This window comes from Hakea prostrata, chromosome 1 (assembly GCF_041222555.1).
Source record: "Hakea prostrata isolate BN-2017 chromosome 1, UWA_Hpros_2, whole genome shotgun sequence".
In the NCBI taxonomy this organism is placed as follows: Eukaryota; Viridiplantae; Streptophyta; class Magnoliopsida; order Proteales; family Proteaceae; genus Hakea; species Hakea prostrata.
In genome coordinates this window covers 43882454-43904763 of record NC_142600.1, presented here as the reverse complement: position 1 = coordinate 43904763, position 22310 = coordinate 43882454, and the positions used below count along the sequence as shown (strand labels likewise).

General features: G+C 39.5%; 1 protein-coding gene across 1 annotated transcript in view; it reads right to left on the bottom strand.

Moving 5' to 3' along the window:
- LOC149029014 (external alternative NAD(P)H-ubiquinone oxidoreductase B2, mitochondrial-like) overlaps positions 1-21368 on the bottom strand; it is an 83195-nt gene extending 61827 nt beyond the window's left edge. Inside the window, exons 1-2 of the mRNA XM_089140117.1 lie at positions 21178-21368; positions 14189-14465 (exon numbers count right to left, since the gene is read on the bottom strand). Of these exons, the coding sequence (XP_088996243.1) occupies positions 14189-14465; positions 21178-21266 (366 nt within the window). The 5' untranslated portion in view covers positions 21267-21368. The remainder of the gene's footprint in view (positions 1-14188; positions 14466-21177) is intronic.
- Positions 21369-22310: the final 942 nt, after the last annotated feature.

The following is a 22310-nucleotide window of genomic DNA, read 5'->3' as shown; positions in this document are numbered from 1 at the left end:
TGGAGGGCAAGAATCCATGTAGCCGACCCCATTTAGTTGGGACAAGGCTTATTGTTGTTGTTGTTGTTGTTGTTGTTGATTAAAACTCAATTCAATGCCACTGTGAAGATCCTTCGCAGTGACAATGGCACAGACTATATTGATGGTGAATTTCAGAGATATCTCTCTGACTCCGGCATAATACACCAAACCAGTTGTGTTGATACAGCTGCCCAAAATGGGGTTGCTGAAAGGAAGAATTAGCATCTTTTAGAGATAGCTCGTTCAATTATGATTGCTATGAATGTACCTAACCAATACTAGACTGATGCTATACTCATTGCTTCTTACCTTATAAATAGGATGCCCAGTAGGATACTTGGTTTTAAATGTCCTAATAAGATTCTCCAAGGAGCCTCTTTTTTTATTATTCCCCCAAAGATTTTTTGATGTGTGTGTTATGCCAGAATCACAACCCACCAGAGTAAGCTGGCTCCTCGCTGCCTACGCTGCATATTTTTGGGGTATTCTGCTCCACAAAAATGGTACAAATGTTATCATCCTCCTTCCAGAAAAACCATTGTATCCATGGATGTAATTTTTAATGAGTCTTGCCCTTACTATACACCTCTCCAAGGGGAGAGTCCTAAAGGAGAGGTGTTCTTTCCAACTCTAGATCTTCTTATCACACACCAACACAACTTAAGAGTTCAAGAAGAGTTTCCTGACCAAGGGGAGACTTCAGCCAGTATACCTGAGGACTCTAATCCTCCCCCTTCGTTTTTTGAACCGTGTGAATAACCTAGTCAGGGAGAGACCACTCTGTGAGGGCACATTGTTGAGGTCTTTCAAAACCAGATTGACCAAAATAAAGAGGCGCAAACTTATCAGAGGAAGAATTACAATCGGCTAAAGCAGGTGGAGAAAGGTGACACGTTACCACTTCAGTCTCCTGCTCCAGAATCAGATTCTACAGTTCCCCTTGAGGTATCTTCTTCTGATCTTCCCATTACTGTGAGAAAAGGAGTCAAATCTTGTACTCAGCATCCCATAGCTAAATATGTCTCTTATGACTCTTTGTCTGACTCTTACCGTGCTCTTATATCATCTTTATCATCTATATATGTTCCTAAAAATTGGCAGGAAGCCTATGCTAATAAAAGATGGAAAGCAGCTATGGTAAAGGAAATGCAGGCAATGAAGAAAAATGATACTTGGGAGCTGATTACACTTCCTCCAAGAAAAAAATCAGTGGGCTACAAATGGGTGTTTGTGATTAAACAAAACATGGATGGATCAGTCAACAGATTAAGGCAAGACTTTGCAAAGGGGTTTACGTAGACTCATGGGATTGATTATCAGGAGACTTTTGCCCCTGTTGCGAAACTGAATACTGTCAAAGTCCTATTGTCTGTAGCTATGAACAAAGACTGGAATCTGCACGAACTAGACGTAAAGAATGCCTTCTTACATGGGGAGTTAGAGGAAGAAGTCTATATGGAGATCCCGCATGGTTTCTCCGATGATAAAACTACAGGGAAAGTTTGTCGGTTGAAGATGTCAATTTATGGGTTAAAACAATCTCCTAGATGCTGGTTTGGACACCGCCTGAAGGCAATGACTTCTATTGGGTACAAGCAAAGCAATGTTGGTCATACACTATTTGTCAAGAAGTCAGTTACTAACATCACACTTCTCATTATTTATATGGACGATATTGTCATCACAAGGAATAATGGTGAAGAAACTCAAAAGTTGAGAACTTCCTTGGCAAAGAGTTTGAGATTAAAGATCTAGGGAAGTTACAATACTTATTAGGGATTCAGGTAGCTTAATCAAAGAAGGATACATTCCTATCCCAAAGAAAGTACGTCCTAGACTCATTATCAAAAGTGGGAATGTTGGGGTGTAAAGCAGTTGATACCCCTAAAGGCTAGTTGGGAAGCTCATTTACTTGTCCCACACTAGGCCAGACATAGCTTATGCCGTGGGGATAGTGAGCCAATTCATGCATGATCCATATTCATCTCATATGAAGGTTGTTACCAAAATATTACAATATTTGAAAGGAACTCTTGGAAAAGGAATACTTTTGTCACCCACTGATAATTTAAAAGTAAAAGCATACACTAATGTTAATTGAGCCGAATCTCCAGAAAAAACAGAAAGTCAATTTCAGGATATTGTACCTTTGTTGGAGGTAATCTAGTTTCTTGGAGAAGTAAGAAACATAATGTGGTAGCTTTATCCAGTACCGAAGCTAAATATAGAGCTATGATTCGTGGAATTTGTAAGCTACTATGGTTGAAAGGCTTGCTGCAAGATATTAGAGTCTAAGTTCCAAACCCTATAATGTTATACTGTGACAACAACTCTGCTATTAGTATTGCTAATAATCCGGTGCAACATGATCGAACTAAGCACATTAAAATTGACAGGTTTTTTGTCAAAAGAAAGCTAGAACAAGGGCTTATCTACATGCCTTTTTTGAGGTCTAGAGACCAAGTGGCAGATGTTTTCACTAAGGGTTTGTGTTGGAATTTATTAATATAATTAATAAATTAAATGCCCAAGGGCAAATTTGGAAACTCACTATTAGGGCGGTTACAAAATAGGGTTATATATTTTGGTAACCACCGCGTAATTGAGGGTGATTGCATTACGTAAGTTTTTCCACAAACGGCGGCTCCCATCTCTCTCTCCCTCTCTCCAAGAAACGCAGGAAGGAGAAACCCATTGGAGGTTTCCTTCCTTTGCTTTAGATCACTCTTCCATCTTCTTCCCACACGGCATTTGGGTTTTGGAAATTATTCCCTTTCCTAGTGATTGTGGAATCACCCCTGTAGAGCTTTGGAGGTGGAACAAGAACATGGATCTAGATTTACTTCCGCTGCGAATACTTCATAAAAGGGAAAGCGAATCCAGGTAAGGAATTTTTCCCCCGTCAATTAAATAGAATTGATATATATGGAGTATTACCAACATTGGTATCAGAGCCATTGGTTCCCACAGTTCTTTGTTCCTCCCCATTGTTTAATTTCATTGTATGGATCCAATGGGAGGATCCTTGTAAATTTCCCTAATGATTTTTTGCATGAATTGATAATCCAGGGTTTAATAAGAAACCCATGGGAGAATTGACAGGGTTTTTGGAAACCCTTATGCTTTGGGTTCGGATCCGAATGGGAGGATCCTTGTAAATTTCCCTTATGATTTTTTGCATGAATTGATAATCCAGGGTTTAATACGAAACCCATGCGAGAATTGATAGGGTTTTTGGAAACCCTTATGTTTTGGGTTCGGCTCCGAATGGGAGGATCCTTGAGAATTTCCCTTGTAATTTTTTGCATGAATTGATTATCCATGATAATTAATTTTGTTTAAAATTTATTGTTGGATTTTTTTGTGTTTTTGGATGATTTTTTTTTTTTCAAGAGAATCACCCCTATCTCTTTTCAGCTTCTTTTGATCTCCGATCGGAGTTCCGTCCTGAAGCCAGAAGTCAAAGAAGTACTTCTTTCTTCTTTTCCGACTCGATAGCCAGTAACACACATATCCTTTTCTCAAAGTTGAAAAGTGAGGAGCGAAAGCAACTCGACTGTAAAGGAGAGGAGCGACTTAGATTGAGAAATTACACCATGATCCCTATTTTTTCGTAAGACTTTGGATTCTGGGTCTCCGTATTTCGGAGGATCTGAAAAGGCCCCCTTCATTATTTGGTGGAACCGAGTGAAGTGCGGAAGCTAGAGCTAAAGCAAGGTACGAAGCTACAGCTAGCAAGCTTTGGTGTGAAAAAAAACGTGTTTTTACCGTTTTTTGAAAAAAAAATTCGTTCATGAAAAAATCAGTAAAAACGTTGTTTTTTTGTCCAATTTTGAATGTGTTTCTATTTACTGAACATTAATGGCTCACAATCTATGTGATGTTTGAGCATTGAGGGCCTAATGGGGCCTAGTGGGAGCTATTGAGGTAGAAGTGTTCTGTGTGAACCACCTCATAGCATTAACATGATTGCATGTTTTATTTTAATAAAACTGTTTTTTATTTATGGGTCTATCAATCATGTTTCTTGCACAGAATGAAACTAGTGTATAAGTCTATGTGGGTTTGCATGAGAATTTGATTGAAAGTTTGTTAGCATCTCTTTTGGTTTAAGTGTTTATCCCATAGGTTGACTATGCTAGTGTGATTTGTTGTTGCATGAGTTGTGTTTTATGCTAGATTTATTGAACTCATTTTTGTATGTAATATCTCTAGAATAAATGGCTGCTACAAAGAGCATAGTTGCTGACCTCACTAAAGGAGATAAGCTGAATGAGAGGAATTATGACCTCTGGCACCGAAATGTGCAATATCTCCTGGAAGAGCAGGATATGTTGGAGACCATAAACCAGACCATGAACGCACCTGAGGAAGGTACCACTGCACAGCATCGCGCAGGGACCTTGATACATACAATGCTTGGAAGAGGAAAGACCGGGTAGCCAGGATTACAATCCTGAGCTCCATGAGGGATGACCTGATGCTTCGTTATGAGAAGCATAGGACTGCAAAGTCTTTATGGGAGGCTGTGAAGTTCCAGACGGGAGGGACTTCCACCACAAGAGGCCGCCAGCTCGGTCTCACCTTTGACGTTTATAAGATGCGTCAGGGTCATACCATGAGGCAGCAGATAACCATCATGTCTAACATGATTAGTGAGTTGAGCGCATGTGGGCGCCAGAAGACTGATGAGGAGCAAGTCTCCGCAGTCATCAGGTCATTGCCAAAGACTTTGGAGCATATGAAGATCTTCTTGACTCATGCTAATGAGGTCAAGACTTTTGATCAAGCTGCCAAGCACCTTGAGCTTGATGAGGATCGGATGTTAGCCGATGCCCCTCAAACTGATGTATTTGCTGCTAAAGCTAGCACTAGTAAGGGTGTAGGCTTCAAGCGCAAGAGAGAGAAAGCTCAACCTCAGCGGTCCAAGCAAAGTAACTAGGGTGGGAACAAAAACAAGAGTGGCCCCAAGCGTTCAAGGGGGACTAGTGCTAGCAAGAAGAAATCAGCTTTGGTTTGTTTCAAGTGCCGAAAGCCTGGTCATTTTGCTCGTGATTGCACTGAGCAACAGGTATGTACTGTGTGTTATACCTCATCTTGTTATATAACAAGTTCTACTATGCTTGCTGAACTAAATCCTTTGTGGATTGTTGATTCAGGTGCGACAGAACACATAACAAGGGAACGCTCGAGCTTCGTGGAATACCGTCGTATTCCAAGAGGAAGCAGAAGAATAACGATGGGGAACAGCTCAACCGTGGAGGTTCATGGCATAGGCACATGCAAATTAGTTTTGCGAGGTGGCTAGACGGTGTTACTCCATGATGTGTTGTATGCTCCAGACATTCGGCGAAATCTTGTTTTTGTTATTTATCTTTTAAGACATGGTTTTAGAAAACCATTTAAAAAGGCTTTGAGAGCCTCTCTTCCTTTAGAACTTATCCATTCAGATGTATGTGGACCCATGAATGTGCATACTAGAAAAGAACAGGCTTATTTCATCACATTCATAGATGACTATACATGGTATGGTCACATTTATCTAATTTCTCATAAGTCAAAAGCTCTAGAATGTTTTAAGAAATTCATGAGCTTAGTTGAGAATCAGTTAGATAAAATGATTAAAACTCTTAGAACGGATAGAGGTAGAGAGTATCTCTCCGATATGTTCAAAGGGTTGTGTGATGAAAAGGGGAAATCTAGACAACTTACTATTCCAGGGACTCCACAACAAAATGGGGTTGCTGAGAGGAGGAATAGAACCTTGCTAGACATAGTTAGATTCATGATGGCGCAGGCAAATCTACCCATCTCTTATTGGGGAGATGCTTTGCTGACTGTGGCCTATATCCTTAACAGAGTTCCAACCAAATCGGTTCCTTCCACACCATATGAGTTGTGGACCAAAAGGAAGCCAGATTTGAGTTACTTGCACGCATGGGGATGTGTAGCATATGTTCACTCTACTTCTCACCAATATGGAAAGCTTGGATTCAGAGGAAGAAAGTGTATCTTTGTGAGATATTCTTAACCCTCAAAGGGCCATGTCTTCATTGGACTAGATGAGAGTGAGAGGAGAACGGAACTTGAGTTTAGGGATGTAACATTCTTGGAGAATGATTTTCCATCTCTTTCAGGAGTTAACAAAGAATCATCGGAATTCTTTGAGATACAAGATAGTGGTCTTGTCACTCCAGGGATTCAAATTTTGGATAATGAACCTAGGGTTCATCCAGAAGATCCTAGTGGGAGTGGGAGTGCAGATGTGATAGCTACCTCAGAGGGTGAGCAATCTGACATGCACTTGCGTCGTAGTGGGCGCGGGCAAGTTCCTCGTCGACGTTTCGACATAGAGGATGAAGCCTACATGGTAACTCCTGAAGAGATCGACTATGAGATGACTTCAGTCGATGAGCATGAACCGAAGAGCGTGCAGGAAGCTCTTGCGGGGTCAAGCTCAAAGGAATGATTGAAAGCAATAGAGGAAGAGTTGGGAGTCGATGAAAGTTAATCATGTCTGGGACTTGGTTGACTTGCCGCCGGGCCGAAAGGCAATTGGGAACAAGTGGGTTCTCAAGATCAAAAGAAAAGCGGATGGATCTATTGAGAGATACAAGGCTTATTTAGTGGCTAAGGGCTACAGCCAACGAGAGGGCGTTGATTATGAGGAAACTTTTTCCCCTGTGGTTAGGTTTGCCTCAAGTCGCCTCATTCTAGCCATTGTTGCTCAGTTGGACTTGGAGCTTTATCAGATGGATGTAAAAACTGATTTTCTCCATGGAGAATTTGAGGAAGAGATCTATATAGATCAACCTCAAGGCTTTGAAGCTAATGGACTTGAGCGCAAAGTGTGCAAGCTTAAGAAGTCCATATATGGCTTAAAGCAAGCATCTAGACAGTGGAATGTACACTTCCACCAAGCTATGATCGAAAAAGGTTTTTCCATGCTTGAGAAAGACCACTGTGTTTACACCAAGAGATCTGATGGTAATTATGTCATTCTGACACTATACGAAGATGACATACTTATGGCTAGCAATAGCAAGCAGCTATTGGAAACCGTTAAGAAATGGTTGTCCTCCATATTTGAAATAAAGGACATGAGTGAAGCAAGCTATGTGCTTGGTGTCAAGATTATCAGAAATAGGCAAAAGAGATTAGTGGGTTTATCTCAGGAGACAATATTGACAATGTCTTGACAAGATACCAGATGCACAACTGCAAACCAATTGATACTCTAGTGGAGAAGGGTTTGCATTTGAGCCTTGACATGGATCCTAAGACTCTAGAGGAGAAAACCAAGATGGAAAGAATTCCATATTCCAGTGTAGTGGGTAGCCTAATGTACGCTATGATGTGTACTAGGCCGGATATTTGTTATGCAGTGAGTTTGGTTAGTCGATACCAATCAAACCCAGGCATAGAGCACTAGAAAGCAGTCAAGAGGATATTGAGATATCTCAGTGGAACGAGTAACTACATGTTGTGTTACCAAGGATTGGATTTGCGCTTAGTTGGCTATAGTGATGCCGAATGGGTTGGAGACATTGATGAGCGCAAATCAACCTCTGGATATGCTTTCTTGCTGAATGGCGGGGCCATTTCATGGTGTAGCAAGAAGCAGACCTATATATCCCTCTCGACCATGGAAGCAGAGTATGTGGCATGCTCAGCTGCGGTTCAAGAGGCTATTTGATTGAGAAGATTCCTTCGACATACTGGAATTGTGATGACATCCAAAGAGGCTGCCCTTGTCTATTGTGATAGTACGGCAGCTCTTAGCTATGTTAAGGACCCCAAGTATCATAGGAAGACCAAACATATACAGTTGAGATATCACTTTGTTAGAGGCATTATATCAATGAAGAAAGTTGTACTTAAGCACATATCTACTAGTTAGATGGTAGCTGACCCTCTTACCAAACCTATATCCAAGGATGTTTTTATTTCTCATGTAAAATCATTGGGCTTGTGTAGATTTTGACTTACTTTTGTACTGAAACTTTCTTATTATTAAGTAATATGAGTTCATTCTAGCATTTATTTTATTCACTTTCTGTGTGATTGTGTTCTTCTAGCATAAAACAAAATATGTCAATAGGCAAGAGAATGGCTCACTCACACAAGCATTCGCCTCTGGCGCCTTGGAGGCGAGCAGAGATGAGACGGATCGTGAATGACATTGTCAGCTCAAGTAGTAAATACCTCGCAAGAGCGTGCAGGAAGCTCTTGCGGGGCCATTTTGTGGTGTAGCAAGAAGCAGACCTGTATATCCCTCTCGACCATGGAAGCAGAGTATATGGCATGTTCAGCAGCGGTTCAAGAGGCTATTTGATTGAGAAGATTCCTTCGACATACTGGAATTGTGATGACATCCAAAGAGGCTGCCCTTGTCTACTGTGATAGTACGGCAGCTCTTAGCTATGTTAAGGACCCCAAGTATCATAGGAAGACCAAACATATACAGTTGAGATATCACTTTGTTAGAGACATTATATCAATGAAGAAAGTTGTACTTAAGCACATATCTACTAGTTAGACGGTAGCTGACCCTTTTACCAAACCTATAGCCAAAGATGTTTTTATTTCTCATGTAAAATCCTTGGGCTTGCGTAGATTTTGACTTACTTTTGTATTGAAACTTTCTTATTATTAAGTAATATGAGTTCATACTAGCATTTATTTTATTCACTTTCTGTATGATTGTGTTCTTCTAGCATAAAACAAGATTTGTCAATAGGCAAGAGAATGGCTCACTCACACAAGCATTCGCCTCTGGTGCCTTGGAGGCGAGCAGAGATGAGATGGATTGTGAATGACTTTGTGTAGATCAGTTCATAATCATGATGTCACCTTGATTTGGAATCAATATGAGTTTCTCTATTGTGAAGAGAATCAACATGAATGTTCCCACTATTCATGTTGCCTATAGGAGCCAGGTGCGAGTACTTTATGTGGCGCTAGGGTGGCGACAATAAAGATACTCGGGTTAGGCGCAAGAGATTGCGACTAGACTAAGACCTGTATGGTGTTGAGATGGACATACGTTCTATTGTATATAGAATGCTCCACCATAGCACGTATATCATACTATGTGTGCTTAGCGATCATTGGAAATGAGAGGATGGATCCCTGCTCCTCACATTGTGTGAGTCCTGGACCTTATGGTCCATTAGTGTTCTTAGGGACTTTCGACGACATCATGAAACGAAGGATTGATGTGGCTACTTTGGGGTGTTACCTATGGTCATGATATATTCGACCTAAAGGGGCACTACCGGGAAAGGAGACAATCCTAAGTGTAGTGATGGTCTGGGGCGAAAGGAAAGGTTTGATTCAACTGCACCCTAAAAGTGTTTGCTGGCGCCAACTGTATGTATTACAGTAGTGAACATTTTAAGGACAAGAAGGTGATCTCTCAGAGGGATCGAGATACCTTCAGTCTGGTGAGTTTGAATAAACCTAGGACACTATGTTATACTAATGCTTATTTGATATGTTTCTTTGAGTGATGTGCCATTCTAGCCTTCTGGGAAGGTTTCTAGTTTGGGGCTCACGCGTGCAGGTATATCACCGGTCGCACAACCCATTTTGCCAGTATGACTTGTGGATATTAGTGTCTGGGACACAGGTGGTCTATGTATCTGGGATATACATGTGTGTCTGGGACACAAGAGTCTATGTATCTGGGATACATAGCAGAGAGATTGAATATGTATATCTGGGATATACATGTGTGTTTGGGACACAAGAGGTCTATGTATCTAGGATACATAGCAGAGAGATTGAATGTGTATATCTATGATATACATGTGTGTCTGGGACACATTGAAAGATTAACACTTGCCTTTGTGCAAGTGGGAGCTATTGGAATTTATTAATATAATTAATAAATTAAATGCCCAAGGGCAAATTTGGAAACTCACTATTAGGGCGGTTACAAAATAGGGTTATATATTTTGGTAACCACCGCATAATTGAGGGTGATTGCATTACGTAAGTTTTTCCACAAATGGCAGCTCCCATATCTCTCTCCCTCTCTTCAAGAAACGCAGGAAGGAGAAACCCATTGGAGGTTTCCTTCCTTTGCTTTAGATCACTCTTCCATCTTCTTCCCACACGGCATTTGGGTTGTGGAAATTATTCCCTTTCCTAGTGATTGTGGAATCACCCCGGTAGAGCTTTGGAGGTGGAACAAGAACGTGGCTCTAGATTTACTTCCGCTGCGAATACTTCATAAAAGGGAAAGCGAATCCAGGTAAGGAATTTTTCCCCCGTCAATTAAATAGAATTGATATATATGGAGTATTACCAACAGTTTGAAAGAAAGAGACTTCCTTCCTATTGTGGGCAAGTTGGGTATGATTATAATATATATGCCTCAACTTGAGGGGGAGTGTTGGATTCTACTAGGAGTTGAATTAGAGTTTGTGTTCATGTAAATTTCTATTTCTTCTTACCCAAGTAAGGGTATTTATGTAATAGTGTTGTTTCTACTTTATTATAAATAGAGGGCTTGAGATCACACTGATCAAAATAAGCCATTCTACCACTATTGGTGTTTTCAACATAATCATATTAACAATCTCATGTCAACATGATCATTAAGGATAAAAGAACATTAAGAGCATCACAATTATACACTAACATAAGATGATAAATACTATTTACCCAACCTTGTCTTGTTCACCCTTTTTGTTTTAAAGATCAAGTGTCAGTCCACCCTCCTCCTTGTTAGCACCCCTCCTACAAGACATTTTGTTCCATTCCATAAGGTCTACAATTCGTACCTTCGACAAGAGTAACATTACATTGAGGTCCCAGGTCATAATGCCCAACCCATTTCATTCAATTTAAGATCTCAAATGGGTACCATTAATTTTAACATTTATGTGGGGTTAATAGGAAATCAAAAACTGGGTTAAACGGGGCATTTGGAAACCACTTGGACCCAAGGTAACCAAAAGCATTTGATGCGAGCAGTAGGCCACCCTGCAAAATTGGCAGATGGAACCAAAACACGTGTGGCAGAAAAGAGTAGCCTGCTGCTCACTGCTGTTATAACAACCCAAACTCCATTTTGGTCCTATTTGCATGGGGCAATTGACCTAGATCCCTTTCCAAATTTGGAAATTTCCTATTTCACAACATTCGTAGCTCTTCAACTTCTCTTTAAAATGCTACCAAGACCATATAATTTGGAGCCATGATGACAGGGTTATGACCCAAATACTATAGGGGGTCAATCTGCCAAAAATAAAGCTTCAACCCTACCTTCCTTTCATTTCATCTTGAAACTCATATTTGACCGTAACCATCTTAAATTCATAAAATTAACTCAATTGCTACGTTCAATGTCTATTTATGAGTTCAAGATCCTAATCTCATACAGATTCAAGTCTTACCTTAGATCTGAGCTCAAATCCAACTTAACACCACTTCAAGTGTGTCCAATTCTAAATCCTTTAGGTTCAGCTTGCATGCTTGAGTTCAATCTCTCTTTCTAAGGTTTGAATTTGCTCCTACTACTTTACAATTCCCTCCTCTGTCTCCTCTTTTTTTCTTCCTCTAACCCTCAATCATTCTCTCCCCCCCTTTTCTTTGCTAATAGAATGAGATTTAGGGCAAATCTAAGAGACAAGCTCAGCTTATATGGTCCGGTCCAATCATGAACCAGACTAAACCATTTGACCATCTTTAAACCAAAATTCCAATTGCCCCCCCTTCAAGAAACCATCTTTGAACCAAATAGGTTCCTCTGGTCCAATTATCCATTTTTATCACATTTAATCACTATTTACAATTAACTAGAATTGGGTCAGTAAAACTAAGGCTGGTTCACAATCTATAGGTCCCACTTACCAGTTCAGTTAATAAAGTACTATTTCATTCATTCCCATAGCTTTGGCTTACTCAGTCCTCTCTTCCTCTGGAACCTAACAATAACACATTCAATACTATAAATAGTACAATGTAAATATGGGGCATCACACACACGGTTTTTGAACCCCTAATTTTGATTGTTGATTCCATATTAGATAATGGACTTTAACCCTAATCCTTTAAGGCTACATCACTAATCATAAAAGTCCTACTTGAGTTGCTTATGTTATAGAAAATTTTTCATTTGTCACTAATTTTGGACCCAAACTCTTGTTCACTCCCTAATATGCCCAAATTACATTTGGGTCACAAGGGAATCTAACACCATTAAGCCCAGTAAACTTCACTAGTTAAATGACCAAAATACGCTTATGTAAAATTAAAAGAGATAAAATTACCAATATAGCCTTCTTTCTCATACCATACGCCCTTCATTCTCATTCCATACCCAACCCTTTATTCGTGCGATAATGCTACCATCCACCACCATCACCTCCATCACCGGCGACCACTGAGTTGTTTAAGGATTCAACATAAAACCATATCTTCCTCCAATCAATCCCCCCCCCCCCCCCCCAAAAAAAAAAAAAAAGCACAAACAAACAAACAAAACCCCAAAAAAAATAGAAGAATTGGACAACATCTAAAATTATCACTCAGAGGCTGAAAAATAAGAAAGTGAAGAAGAGCAAAAATGGGAAGGTTTTCTCTCAGCCTAAACCTAAACCCAAACTCCTGGTTCTTGGAAGGTAGAACTTTTAGGGTTTAAGCTTTAAGCACAAGGTTTCTTAAAGCATTACACCTTGAGTATCTAGTTTGGAATACCCAAACCATCGTTTCCAGCTAGTATTTATATTGACAATTCTAGGTTATACAGATAGTTGGACTCTTCCATAAGGCCCATAACACCGTTGGACCATAACCAATCCAATCACCTATATTAGAACATCAGTTGGGTATAACTCAAATACCTCTACAAGAACATCTTCAAAGAAAATCTATATCTATCTATAAATCAAATGTTGAATTTAAAGAATCCAAATCTCTCTTGTCTCCACTTTTCAATGTGTTGAGACTTGAGAGTTGCAGAAAACTGAATTAAGTAGAGCATCTGCAATTCTGTTGATTTTTGTAGTTCATTTTATTACTAACTTTGGTTTGCCAAAGTGACCCAACATTGATTTTGCAATGTTATATGAACTTAATAATCACATGTCATTCTTTCTGTTTTGCAGTTCTGTTGCTTGAACAACATTGTGAACACCCGTGTATAGAGGAGGAGGTGGAGGAGGAGTCGCAAGCGCCAGTCAAATGTGCCAAAGACCAAAGTTTTTCACATAAGACCTCTTTTCTTAGGGCATCAGGAAACCCTCGGATGCTAGGCAGAGCTTTCTTCTTCTATTTAAAAGAGAGGAAACATTTGTAACACGAGAAGACAAAATTGGGGCAGTGGTGGGTGATATCCAGCGGGGGAAAGGAGGGGATTGTCTAGGGCTTTTCCATTTGATCAATAGAGGTGTGTGTGAAACCTGGGTTTAGGAAATAACAAATCAATTTTTGAAAGATATATGGTTTCTGGAGATTTTCTCTGGTATAGATTTTCTGTTTCTCAGAGAAGAAAACGATGAAGACGAGAAAGCGATTTCTTTCTGTAGATCTTTGATTCTTGTACCTTCCAATTTTCTCCATTCGTAATACCTAAAACCCTAAACAAAAATATTTTTCCAAGTTTTGATTTCTTATCCAGTGTTTAACGGCTGTGACCTCCATGTAATTTTGGACACTTTTAGGGAGTGAACAGGAGTTTGGGTCCAAATAAGTGACTCAAACATCCACTTTTCTGTTTTTTATTTTCCCTTCCTTCTCTGACTTGTATTTCCTTTTTCCTTCTTAGAGTTGTTTTTCCTCCAAACAGTATACTACAGATACCCTATTAGGGGCTATAGATAAAGAACAACTTCCTGAATAATATCTTAACAAACAACATCCCCAATATGCATTGGGGTGAAGTTCATTCAACAATAATCTATAGTAGGAATGGTGCACCATTATGTGTTATAGTCCTTTCTCAACTCCACAGTGTTAGCATCCAAATCTTCAGAATCCCAAAAGATCCAAAGTGACTCACGTAGGCAAATAAAAGCAACAGGACACGATATAAAAAGAGTGATTACAATGACAAGATTGTAGAATGCAAATTAGAATTGTATAATTGGACAGATCAATGATGCATTATTCGCATATGAATATATGATATGCTATGAATATAAGATATGCACTTTACCTTCCTAATGATATTACGGACTGGCTCAACAACACTCCGTGCTTCTACCGTCCCACATGTAACACTCGGTAACAAAGGGGTAAATGCAAAATAGTTACGCTGTGACACCACCTGAACATCATACAATGAACTATCAATATTTCTCAGGAAACTTGTCCCAGCCCAACCAGTTCCAAGTACCACCACTCGCTTCTTCTCATAATCCGTTTGAGATGAATGAACATTATTTGCACCATGATTTGATTCTTTATCAGAATAAGCCACAAGACCACCACTACTGCAATAATTAATATAGTGTATACATGTCAAAGATGAAAAATAAATGAGGAAAAAAAAGAACAAAACAAATATGGTTTCTTAAGCTTTTGAGTTGAAACGAAATATAAAGAAAGATTAGCTTTTCAAAGAAATTAAGTTTGGATCTGAAAAGGAAAAAATTTAAAACACACACAAAGAAGGGGAAAACTGGATTTTCCTACCATGATCCAAGAGGGACATCAAACAGTTCTAAATCCAACATTCACCACTAAGGTTTCCGTTTATTAAGAAAATTATTGGGAAAAGGGGTTATTTTTGGGAGTGTACACCTGGGTCCAAACATAATACAGGGTGAAGATACTGCACAAGGTAAAGTGTATCCCTCACCAATGGAATGCTGCTAATCGTCCATTGGCCAGTGAGAAACTTTCGAAGCCTCCAATGCCTTCAAACTTAATTTAAAGTGATTACATCTGTTACAGGTTGAATCGAACTAAAACAACAACAACAAGCCTTTTCCCAACTAAATGGGATCAACTACATGGATTCTTGCCATCCAATCAGCTCTATTTGCGGCCACACTCGATACAAGGCCTAATCTACGCATATCCTTTCTCACAACTTCTCTTAGGCATTGTTTGTTTGCTGAATTTGAAGTAGGGTGGGAAAAAGTAAACTTTTTCATGAAATCCCAAAACATAATTTGTTTGGTTCAATGCAGTGGAAAACTGGGCCAACAAGCTTCCTTAATTAAGAAGATTGTCTGCTCATAGCAGCATGTCACTTTCCCCACCCCATCTCTTTTAAAAGTCTCACATATTTACTGTGACTGTGGGAAAATAAGGAATATAATAAAAGTTGGACCCACATTTGCAACTTCTCCACAAAATCATTTCCTTTCCTTTTCTTTCCTATTCCCCCACCCCATTACAAGTGGGTCCCTCATGTTTATTTTTCCCACCCCTTTTTATCTAGCAAACAAACGATGCCTTAAAGTTATCTTAGCTTTGCCCCTAGTCCTTCGAATTCCATAGGTCTAGTCAAACTAGGAAAACAAAATAAACACATTACAAATCAAGGAAGGATTTCAAATCCTATTTGCAGTCAACAACCAACCAACAGTCAAGTTAATTCTCGATGGGATTTTTCTATCCCCAAAATGTCTCTAAAAGTAGGCCATTCCCAATTAAGGCTTCTTTGGATGGTGAATTGTTAATATCCATTTGTTCCTGCTCAAGCTTTACCTTTTGGTACTTATACTCCAAGTTGGTGAATCATACATGGGGGATCATACTAACTACTAAGTAGGTCCCACATGTGTTGTAACCAAGGTTAGACCGGGTCCACGAGTTTCTTAGATTTTCATAGGCTAGAATCACAACCTATTACTTAACCAAAGTGATTAGACTACCAAGGCTCTCTCAAATTATATGGCTTGATAAAATATAATAGTTTCTGGTTCATGCCCAGCATAGTCAACAAGTCATAGGGCCATTCATCGCCATTTTTCTGTATGCATCATTAGACCAAAAGATGTCATTCGTACTTAATGTCAATGTTTCAGGATGGTCTCTAATCAAGTGTAAGGACACAAGGGTCCTATTCATCATGGGAAATCATTCATATTTAATGTCAATGTTTCAAGATGGTCTCTAATTTAGTATAAGGACACAAGGGTCCTATTCATCATGGGAATGTGGATGAGGCAGGTTCCACATAAGCCAGGTGGGGCACACAAGTGATCCATCGCACTTTTAGGCATTTTAAAGCCTCCATGGGTAGTTATACATTGACAATAGAAGGGGCATAACACTTAGGCCTATATAAGTATTCCCATTAAGGCGAAGAGTCATGGTTCTAGCCCCTATATAGAGTAGTCAGGTGGTCCCAACTCCAAAGGACACTCATAACCATATTGTCACATTTACCATTAGACATGAAGGCACTCTACATGTCATAAGGAGAGTGTTTAAAGGATAGTCACTTACCACGAGTCATCCAGCAGGAATTTAGATGTTTGATTTACTTTTCTCACATCCTTGACATATACATGGAGGGATCTTAGCAGTCACTCTTCTACCATGAAGGGGTACCCAGGCTGATTATAAGGAGTTAGTCCAATCTTGCCCAATACCTTAGCCCAATGAACTTAATCTTGTATTAGTCTGCCAAATTTGTTAACCATTGTTAAACAAGGGTTAGGGTTAACGCGGGAATATGTAATAAATGTGACAGCTAGACTGTAAATAAGCTGTTAGGTGACTTAGGTCTGAGCTCACAACAGTCCTAATTTAACCTAATTGGCACGATGTGCCATAAACCAAGACCACCAAGGCCCTAATTGTATGTTCAACATGCTTACCCTTATTAATCAGTCTTGAATCAGTAAATTCATGATGTATTTAATGGCTATGCACCCCTGAAACAGCAGAGAATTCAAAAATGTTGGTCTATAGAAAAAGCCACAAATTGGTCTTGAATTTGGAACCCTAAATGGGCGAATTTGATGATGCCCTCATGTCATAGCTATTTAGCATTCTAAATCAGATGAAGAATGATGTTCAAGTGGTGGCTAGGCTCTGCATTGGGCTGTAAACAACCCTAGGTGTAGTCATCTAGAACGTCTAATTTAATGCATTCTAGCCAATGACAGTGTTGGGCAGCATGTTAGAGACTCAAATCACCTAAGAACTGATAATATTCCAAATAACATATTAGCAATGTGAGGAACGAAATCCCCATAGTGCAAATTAAATTTTGGAGGGCAGCCCTATCAACCAAAGGCTTTTAAGAAGGAAATGAACACGGTTATGCGAATGACCTAATTAGGGTCAAATTTTGTACCTAAATGTAGGATGAATTAGGATCCTAAAATCAGACTCTAGAAGCCTGTCAAGCATGCATTAGAGTCCAGGGGTGAAACCCAGCTGAATCTGCTCAAGTGGGCAACATAACCCAGAAGAGATGGGGCAGCAAGGAGCAGCAGGTCTGCTTAAATCTACCACTTTCCTCATCTATGAGACTATGCGACTATCCTCGAATGGTCTTTTTATACCAGTCTACGATTTTATGTATGTTATGACCACAGCTTGTGAGGTATGCAGTTGTGGCTCTCCATTCTCAAATTTGCACATAAATTTGGGTCTGGGTATAGCATGAACCCTGTTCCAATCAAGATAGACTGAATGTGTCTTCGTCCACATCCAAATACTCTTTGGCCCACATGACTGAAGCCCATTCTGAACAAGAACCACCCATTTTACAGATGTCCAAAAGTCCAGAAAAGGGTGAATAGCAATATTGGAGGCATTTAACGCTCTGTTAAAAAATGTCACATAGGATTTAGTGCTACCTCGTCTAAATGCAAGTGTTCAGGTCTCAAAGTGCATCTACCCAATCGGGAAAAATCCAAATGGGACAGTAAACAGATACAAGCCCTGCCAAGTGGCTAAAGCCTACGATCAATATGAGCACATGGATTACACAAAAAATTCAGCTCTTCCGTCAAAGCCACCAATATCGACTAGTCCTTTCATTGGAAACAACCAATGGGTAGACGCTTCGTCAACTAGACGCCATCAATGCCTTGCTAAATGGCAACTTAACAGAAAAGGGGTACATGAGTCAACCTCAAGGTTTCATTAATCTAGATGAACCAAACCATATCTGTCACTTGCAAAAGCCTCTATATGGCCAAAAGCAGGCTCCAAGGGCCTAGTTTCAGCAGCTTGGTCAATTCCTTTAATCTATTGACTTTATCAGCTCAAGGACCAATACCTCTCTTTTCAACCAATGCCAAGCTGGTGGAACTGTTTACATGTTTGTTCATGTAGATGATGGTACAATCATACGGTCCATCCCACCACTGGTTCAAGACATCATCGTTTCCTAAAAAAAGAAGTTTGTGATGAATGACTAGGGAGACCTACATTACTTCCTGGTAAAAGGGAATCAAACACCTAAGTGGATTACTTCTTTCCAAACAAACGTATGTGACAGATCTGCTGCAATGGATGAAGATGGATGGTGCAATACTGGTTTAAACACCAGTGACCACCAAGGTTGACTTTTAACCAGATCTTAGCCCACCTTTAAGGATGCATCAACACACCATAGTGTTCTTGAAGCTCAACAATATGCAACATTAACCAGACCAGACATCTGATTTTCAATGAACAAGGTCTGTCAACTCTTCCTAGCACCCACTGAACAGAACTAGATAGTGTGAAATGGTTTCTCCACTATTTAAAAAAAAAAACCATGACACATGGCCTTCTTCTGACACACACTCAACTAACATCCTCCATGCCTCTGGTGATATAAGGATCGTGCCGGTTGTCAATAGATTGACATTCAACTGGTGGTTAAGCTATTTATGTATGAAAGTGTTTAGTCCACAACAAAACAACATACAATCACCCAGTCTTCAATTGAATCCAAATACAGAGCATTAGCTGACACTACGGCAGAGGACATTTGGCTGCAATCTTTACTTCAAGAATCGGGAGTTTCAGAATTGAAGCCACCAATTCTATGGTGCGAGAACTTAGGAGAAACATATCTCACCGTCGACCCTTTGTTTCATGCATGAACAAGGCATGTAGAGGTTAATTTTCATTTTGTAAGACAACTGGTCTTACAAAAGAAAATTGAGGTATGCTTCATCTCTGTGTGTGACCAATTACTGATACTTTTACAAAGCCTTTTTCCCATTGTCGCCATGAACAAATAAAGTCCAAGTTGAAGATTTGACAATGGCCCACCTTCAACTTGAGGGGGCCTGTTAACAATAAACAACTCACCTGTTTTCATGCAACTGAATTTCAAATTCAAAACTAGAATTTTAAATTTGGCATTTAAAATTATTTATCATTATCAAATTGTAACCACCTGAAGATAACTATTGTAAGTCATTTATAGTGTATTGAACCATACCAAACATAAAGTATAAATACAAATTGCCGCCAACAAGTTCTGGTTAAGTAAACTTATCAAATTCCAAGTCTTCTATTTCCACAGATACGATCCTGCCCCCCATGAAAAGCAGCAATTCAACCCCTTTTGATGATACTCTTACACATGCAAATGGTTCCAGTCCTAGAACAGAGGCCACACGTACCATACTGAGACCAACTCCCTAGCTTATTATAGGATATGCAAAGTATAAGTCTTAGTCCCAATAAATTTTGGCAGTTTAGAGGACACAATACTAGGCCCATACAAGAATATGTCAAATGGATCCTATTATCCTAATACCTACTAGTGTCCTTTGGTGATGATCATGTCATGAAGCCTTTATCAGTTGGAATAAAAAATGGAGTCCCTTCTTTGTTCTTTGGGTAGTGTTCATAATTATGGATGGCAGAGTAAGTATCACCATACAGAGGGATGGCTCTCCTTGCTGTATTCCTCCCCCTTTCTCCTTAAAGTAACTTCATCTATTTTCAGTTCTTCATCTATTTACAAGAAAAAATGCAATCAACCCTCAAAAGCTATCACCTCATTGTTAATGTAACTCCTCATTAACTCCCTCATAGGCTATGGACCAAAACATCCAACAATCTCAACTTTGTTAGTTTCTCTGTGTACACAATATTACCGAAAAATTGTAATTGCACTGTAGGATCTGATGTAAAACCATAAGAATGTTCCAAACCAGAAGAGAAATAGAAAATGCCTGTAGAAAATATGAATTATGACAGTTGATTTGGAATACAGAAAAAACCTTAAAAGCAAAATGATTGATGCAACAGTATACAGAGGTATTAGAACTTGCTAATTATAGAAGATGTCTCAAACGAAAGTTGAATATAAAGATGGATTATATCCTAAGTACTGAGACTTACAAGAGAGATATAGAATTTAAGTCAACGCACTTGTATGGGATAAACTATTAGACTTTATCTTAACTGTCCTTGTTGTATTTATCAAATCGAATACTTGCACTCATCTAATGAAATTAGATTTTATCTACTAGGATGCTCTCGTCGAGTAGTACCACCTGTTTTCTTTTTTGGTACAAGGGTGCTTATACATAGTGGATGGGGACATTACAAATACCATAGTCGAACCCACGACCGTGTTGGTAATTACCAATCAAGCAACCCTGTGATGGTGTCACCACCTAATTTACACAATTGTTCATACCACATGTAAAGCATAGTAACAACGAGGACTACCTCCTATACCCTACTCCTGCTCTGAGGTTCGGTGGACTATAAACTTACCAACATAAGGGAGTAATGATTCTTTTTAGGAAAATACTTATTCATTTAAAGTCTATACTGATCTAACACATAGAGAAAGTAGCAGCTCTATTATGTTAATTATGTTATTATCTCTGTGCCTAAACTGACTAATGAAATTAACTTCGTTAACACGGATAAAACCCTCCAATTTAGCTACTGCTATACAAGCCTTGTAGTGAACAAAACAAATGTTAAGTTCCCGGTGAGATCAAACTAAACTACAGGATTGATTCAACAAATTAAACTTGGAGCATTAGGTCATTATTTTATAGCACATCAAGTGCGATCGCCTAAGAAGGGGGGGGGGGGAAGCAGTCATCCAAACTTAACATTCTTTTGATACAACAGTAAAGTTGTCCGTAAGAATCCTAATAACTCCACTTACAAAAGCAATCATAGGTAAAACGAACTCTAATTTGGAAGAAACAATTCGACTATGAGGTTTAGGGAGATAAAACAGGGAAAGCCAGCAAAAGAGGTGACCTGACTGTGAAGATGACAATCAGCTTAGAGAGCGACGGGTACTCATGGAAAGCTCGAGAAGCTGTCTGGAAGAAGGAGAAAACACGCATTGTCGCTAACTCTTGATGACCTGCATAAAATGAAAAACGATTCACCGGAGTTTGGTACGAAGCTATAAGCCTATAAAGATGGGACGTCAACAGCAACTGAACATATTTTATTCTTGTTACAGTCAATGCCCACTCTACAGTAGCTCGGCTCACGTCTGTAGTCGCTTGTCGCTTCGTACTTTTCTTTGACTAGTTAACCAAAAGTTGACACGTGTAACACAGTTGTCAACTTTGGCCCCTCCCGTTCTACGAGTAGCCACGTGGTTCTGATCAATGCAAAAGTCTCCCGTGTTCTAGACTTCTAGCTACTGCCCGAAATTTCTAGGTTCTCTTTCGTTACTTGAAACCCAATGAAAGGACGGTAAATTCTTTTTTTTGGCTTTTTTTGGCCAAACACAAAAAAAGAAATTCATTCACAAAAACAAGTATGGAGAAATCCTCCCAATAGGAACTGAGTACAAAGGATCAAGACATCATTGTGGCTGCATCCACCAAACTTTAGACATACCCAAATAACGAGCACCTCTAGCTAACAAATCAGCAGAAACATTGTCTGCTCGCGAAATATGTAATACTACACAAGTGTCAAATCCCAACAAAAAGTTCTTAATGAGCTGAACTAAGTTTGAACAATTCCAATCCAAAGTACTAGAAGCACCTTGTAAACTGGACACCACAGCCTGACAATCAAAAAATAACTTGATATTATTTATCCCTATATTAGAAGCAATTTGAAGGATGTCATACATTGCTTCCAGCTCCATTTGTGGTGCAGATAAAGCCCAACCTGCTTTCATACGAGCAGTTATAAATGATCCAAAGGATGTCTTGATAATCCCTCCATGACCACTACGAGAAGTTGTGGAGTCCCATTAACCATTTGAGAATACATGTGATGCGTCCAAAATCTGCTCAGCCCTTAGATCTCCTCGTGATGACCTGCAAAACGAAAGCGTCAGATGTGGCCCGACCGCGGGGGTCGGGAGTCCACCTCCGAAGGCTAAGTCAATTGATGAACTTAATCACAAACGGCTCTGCTAGAAG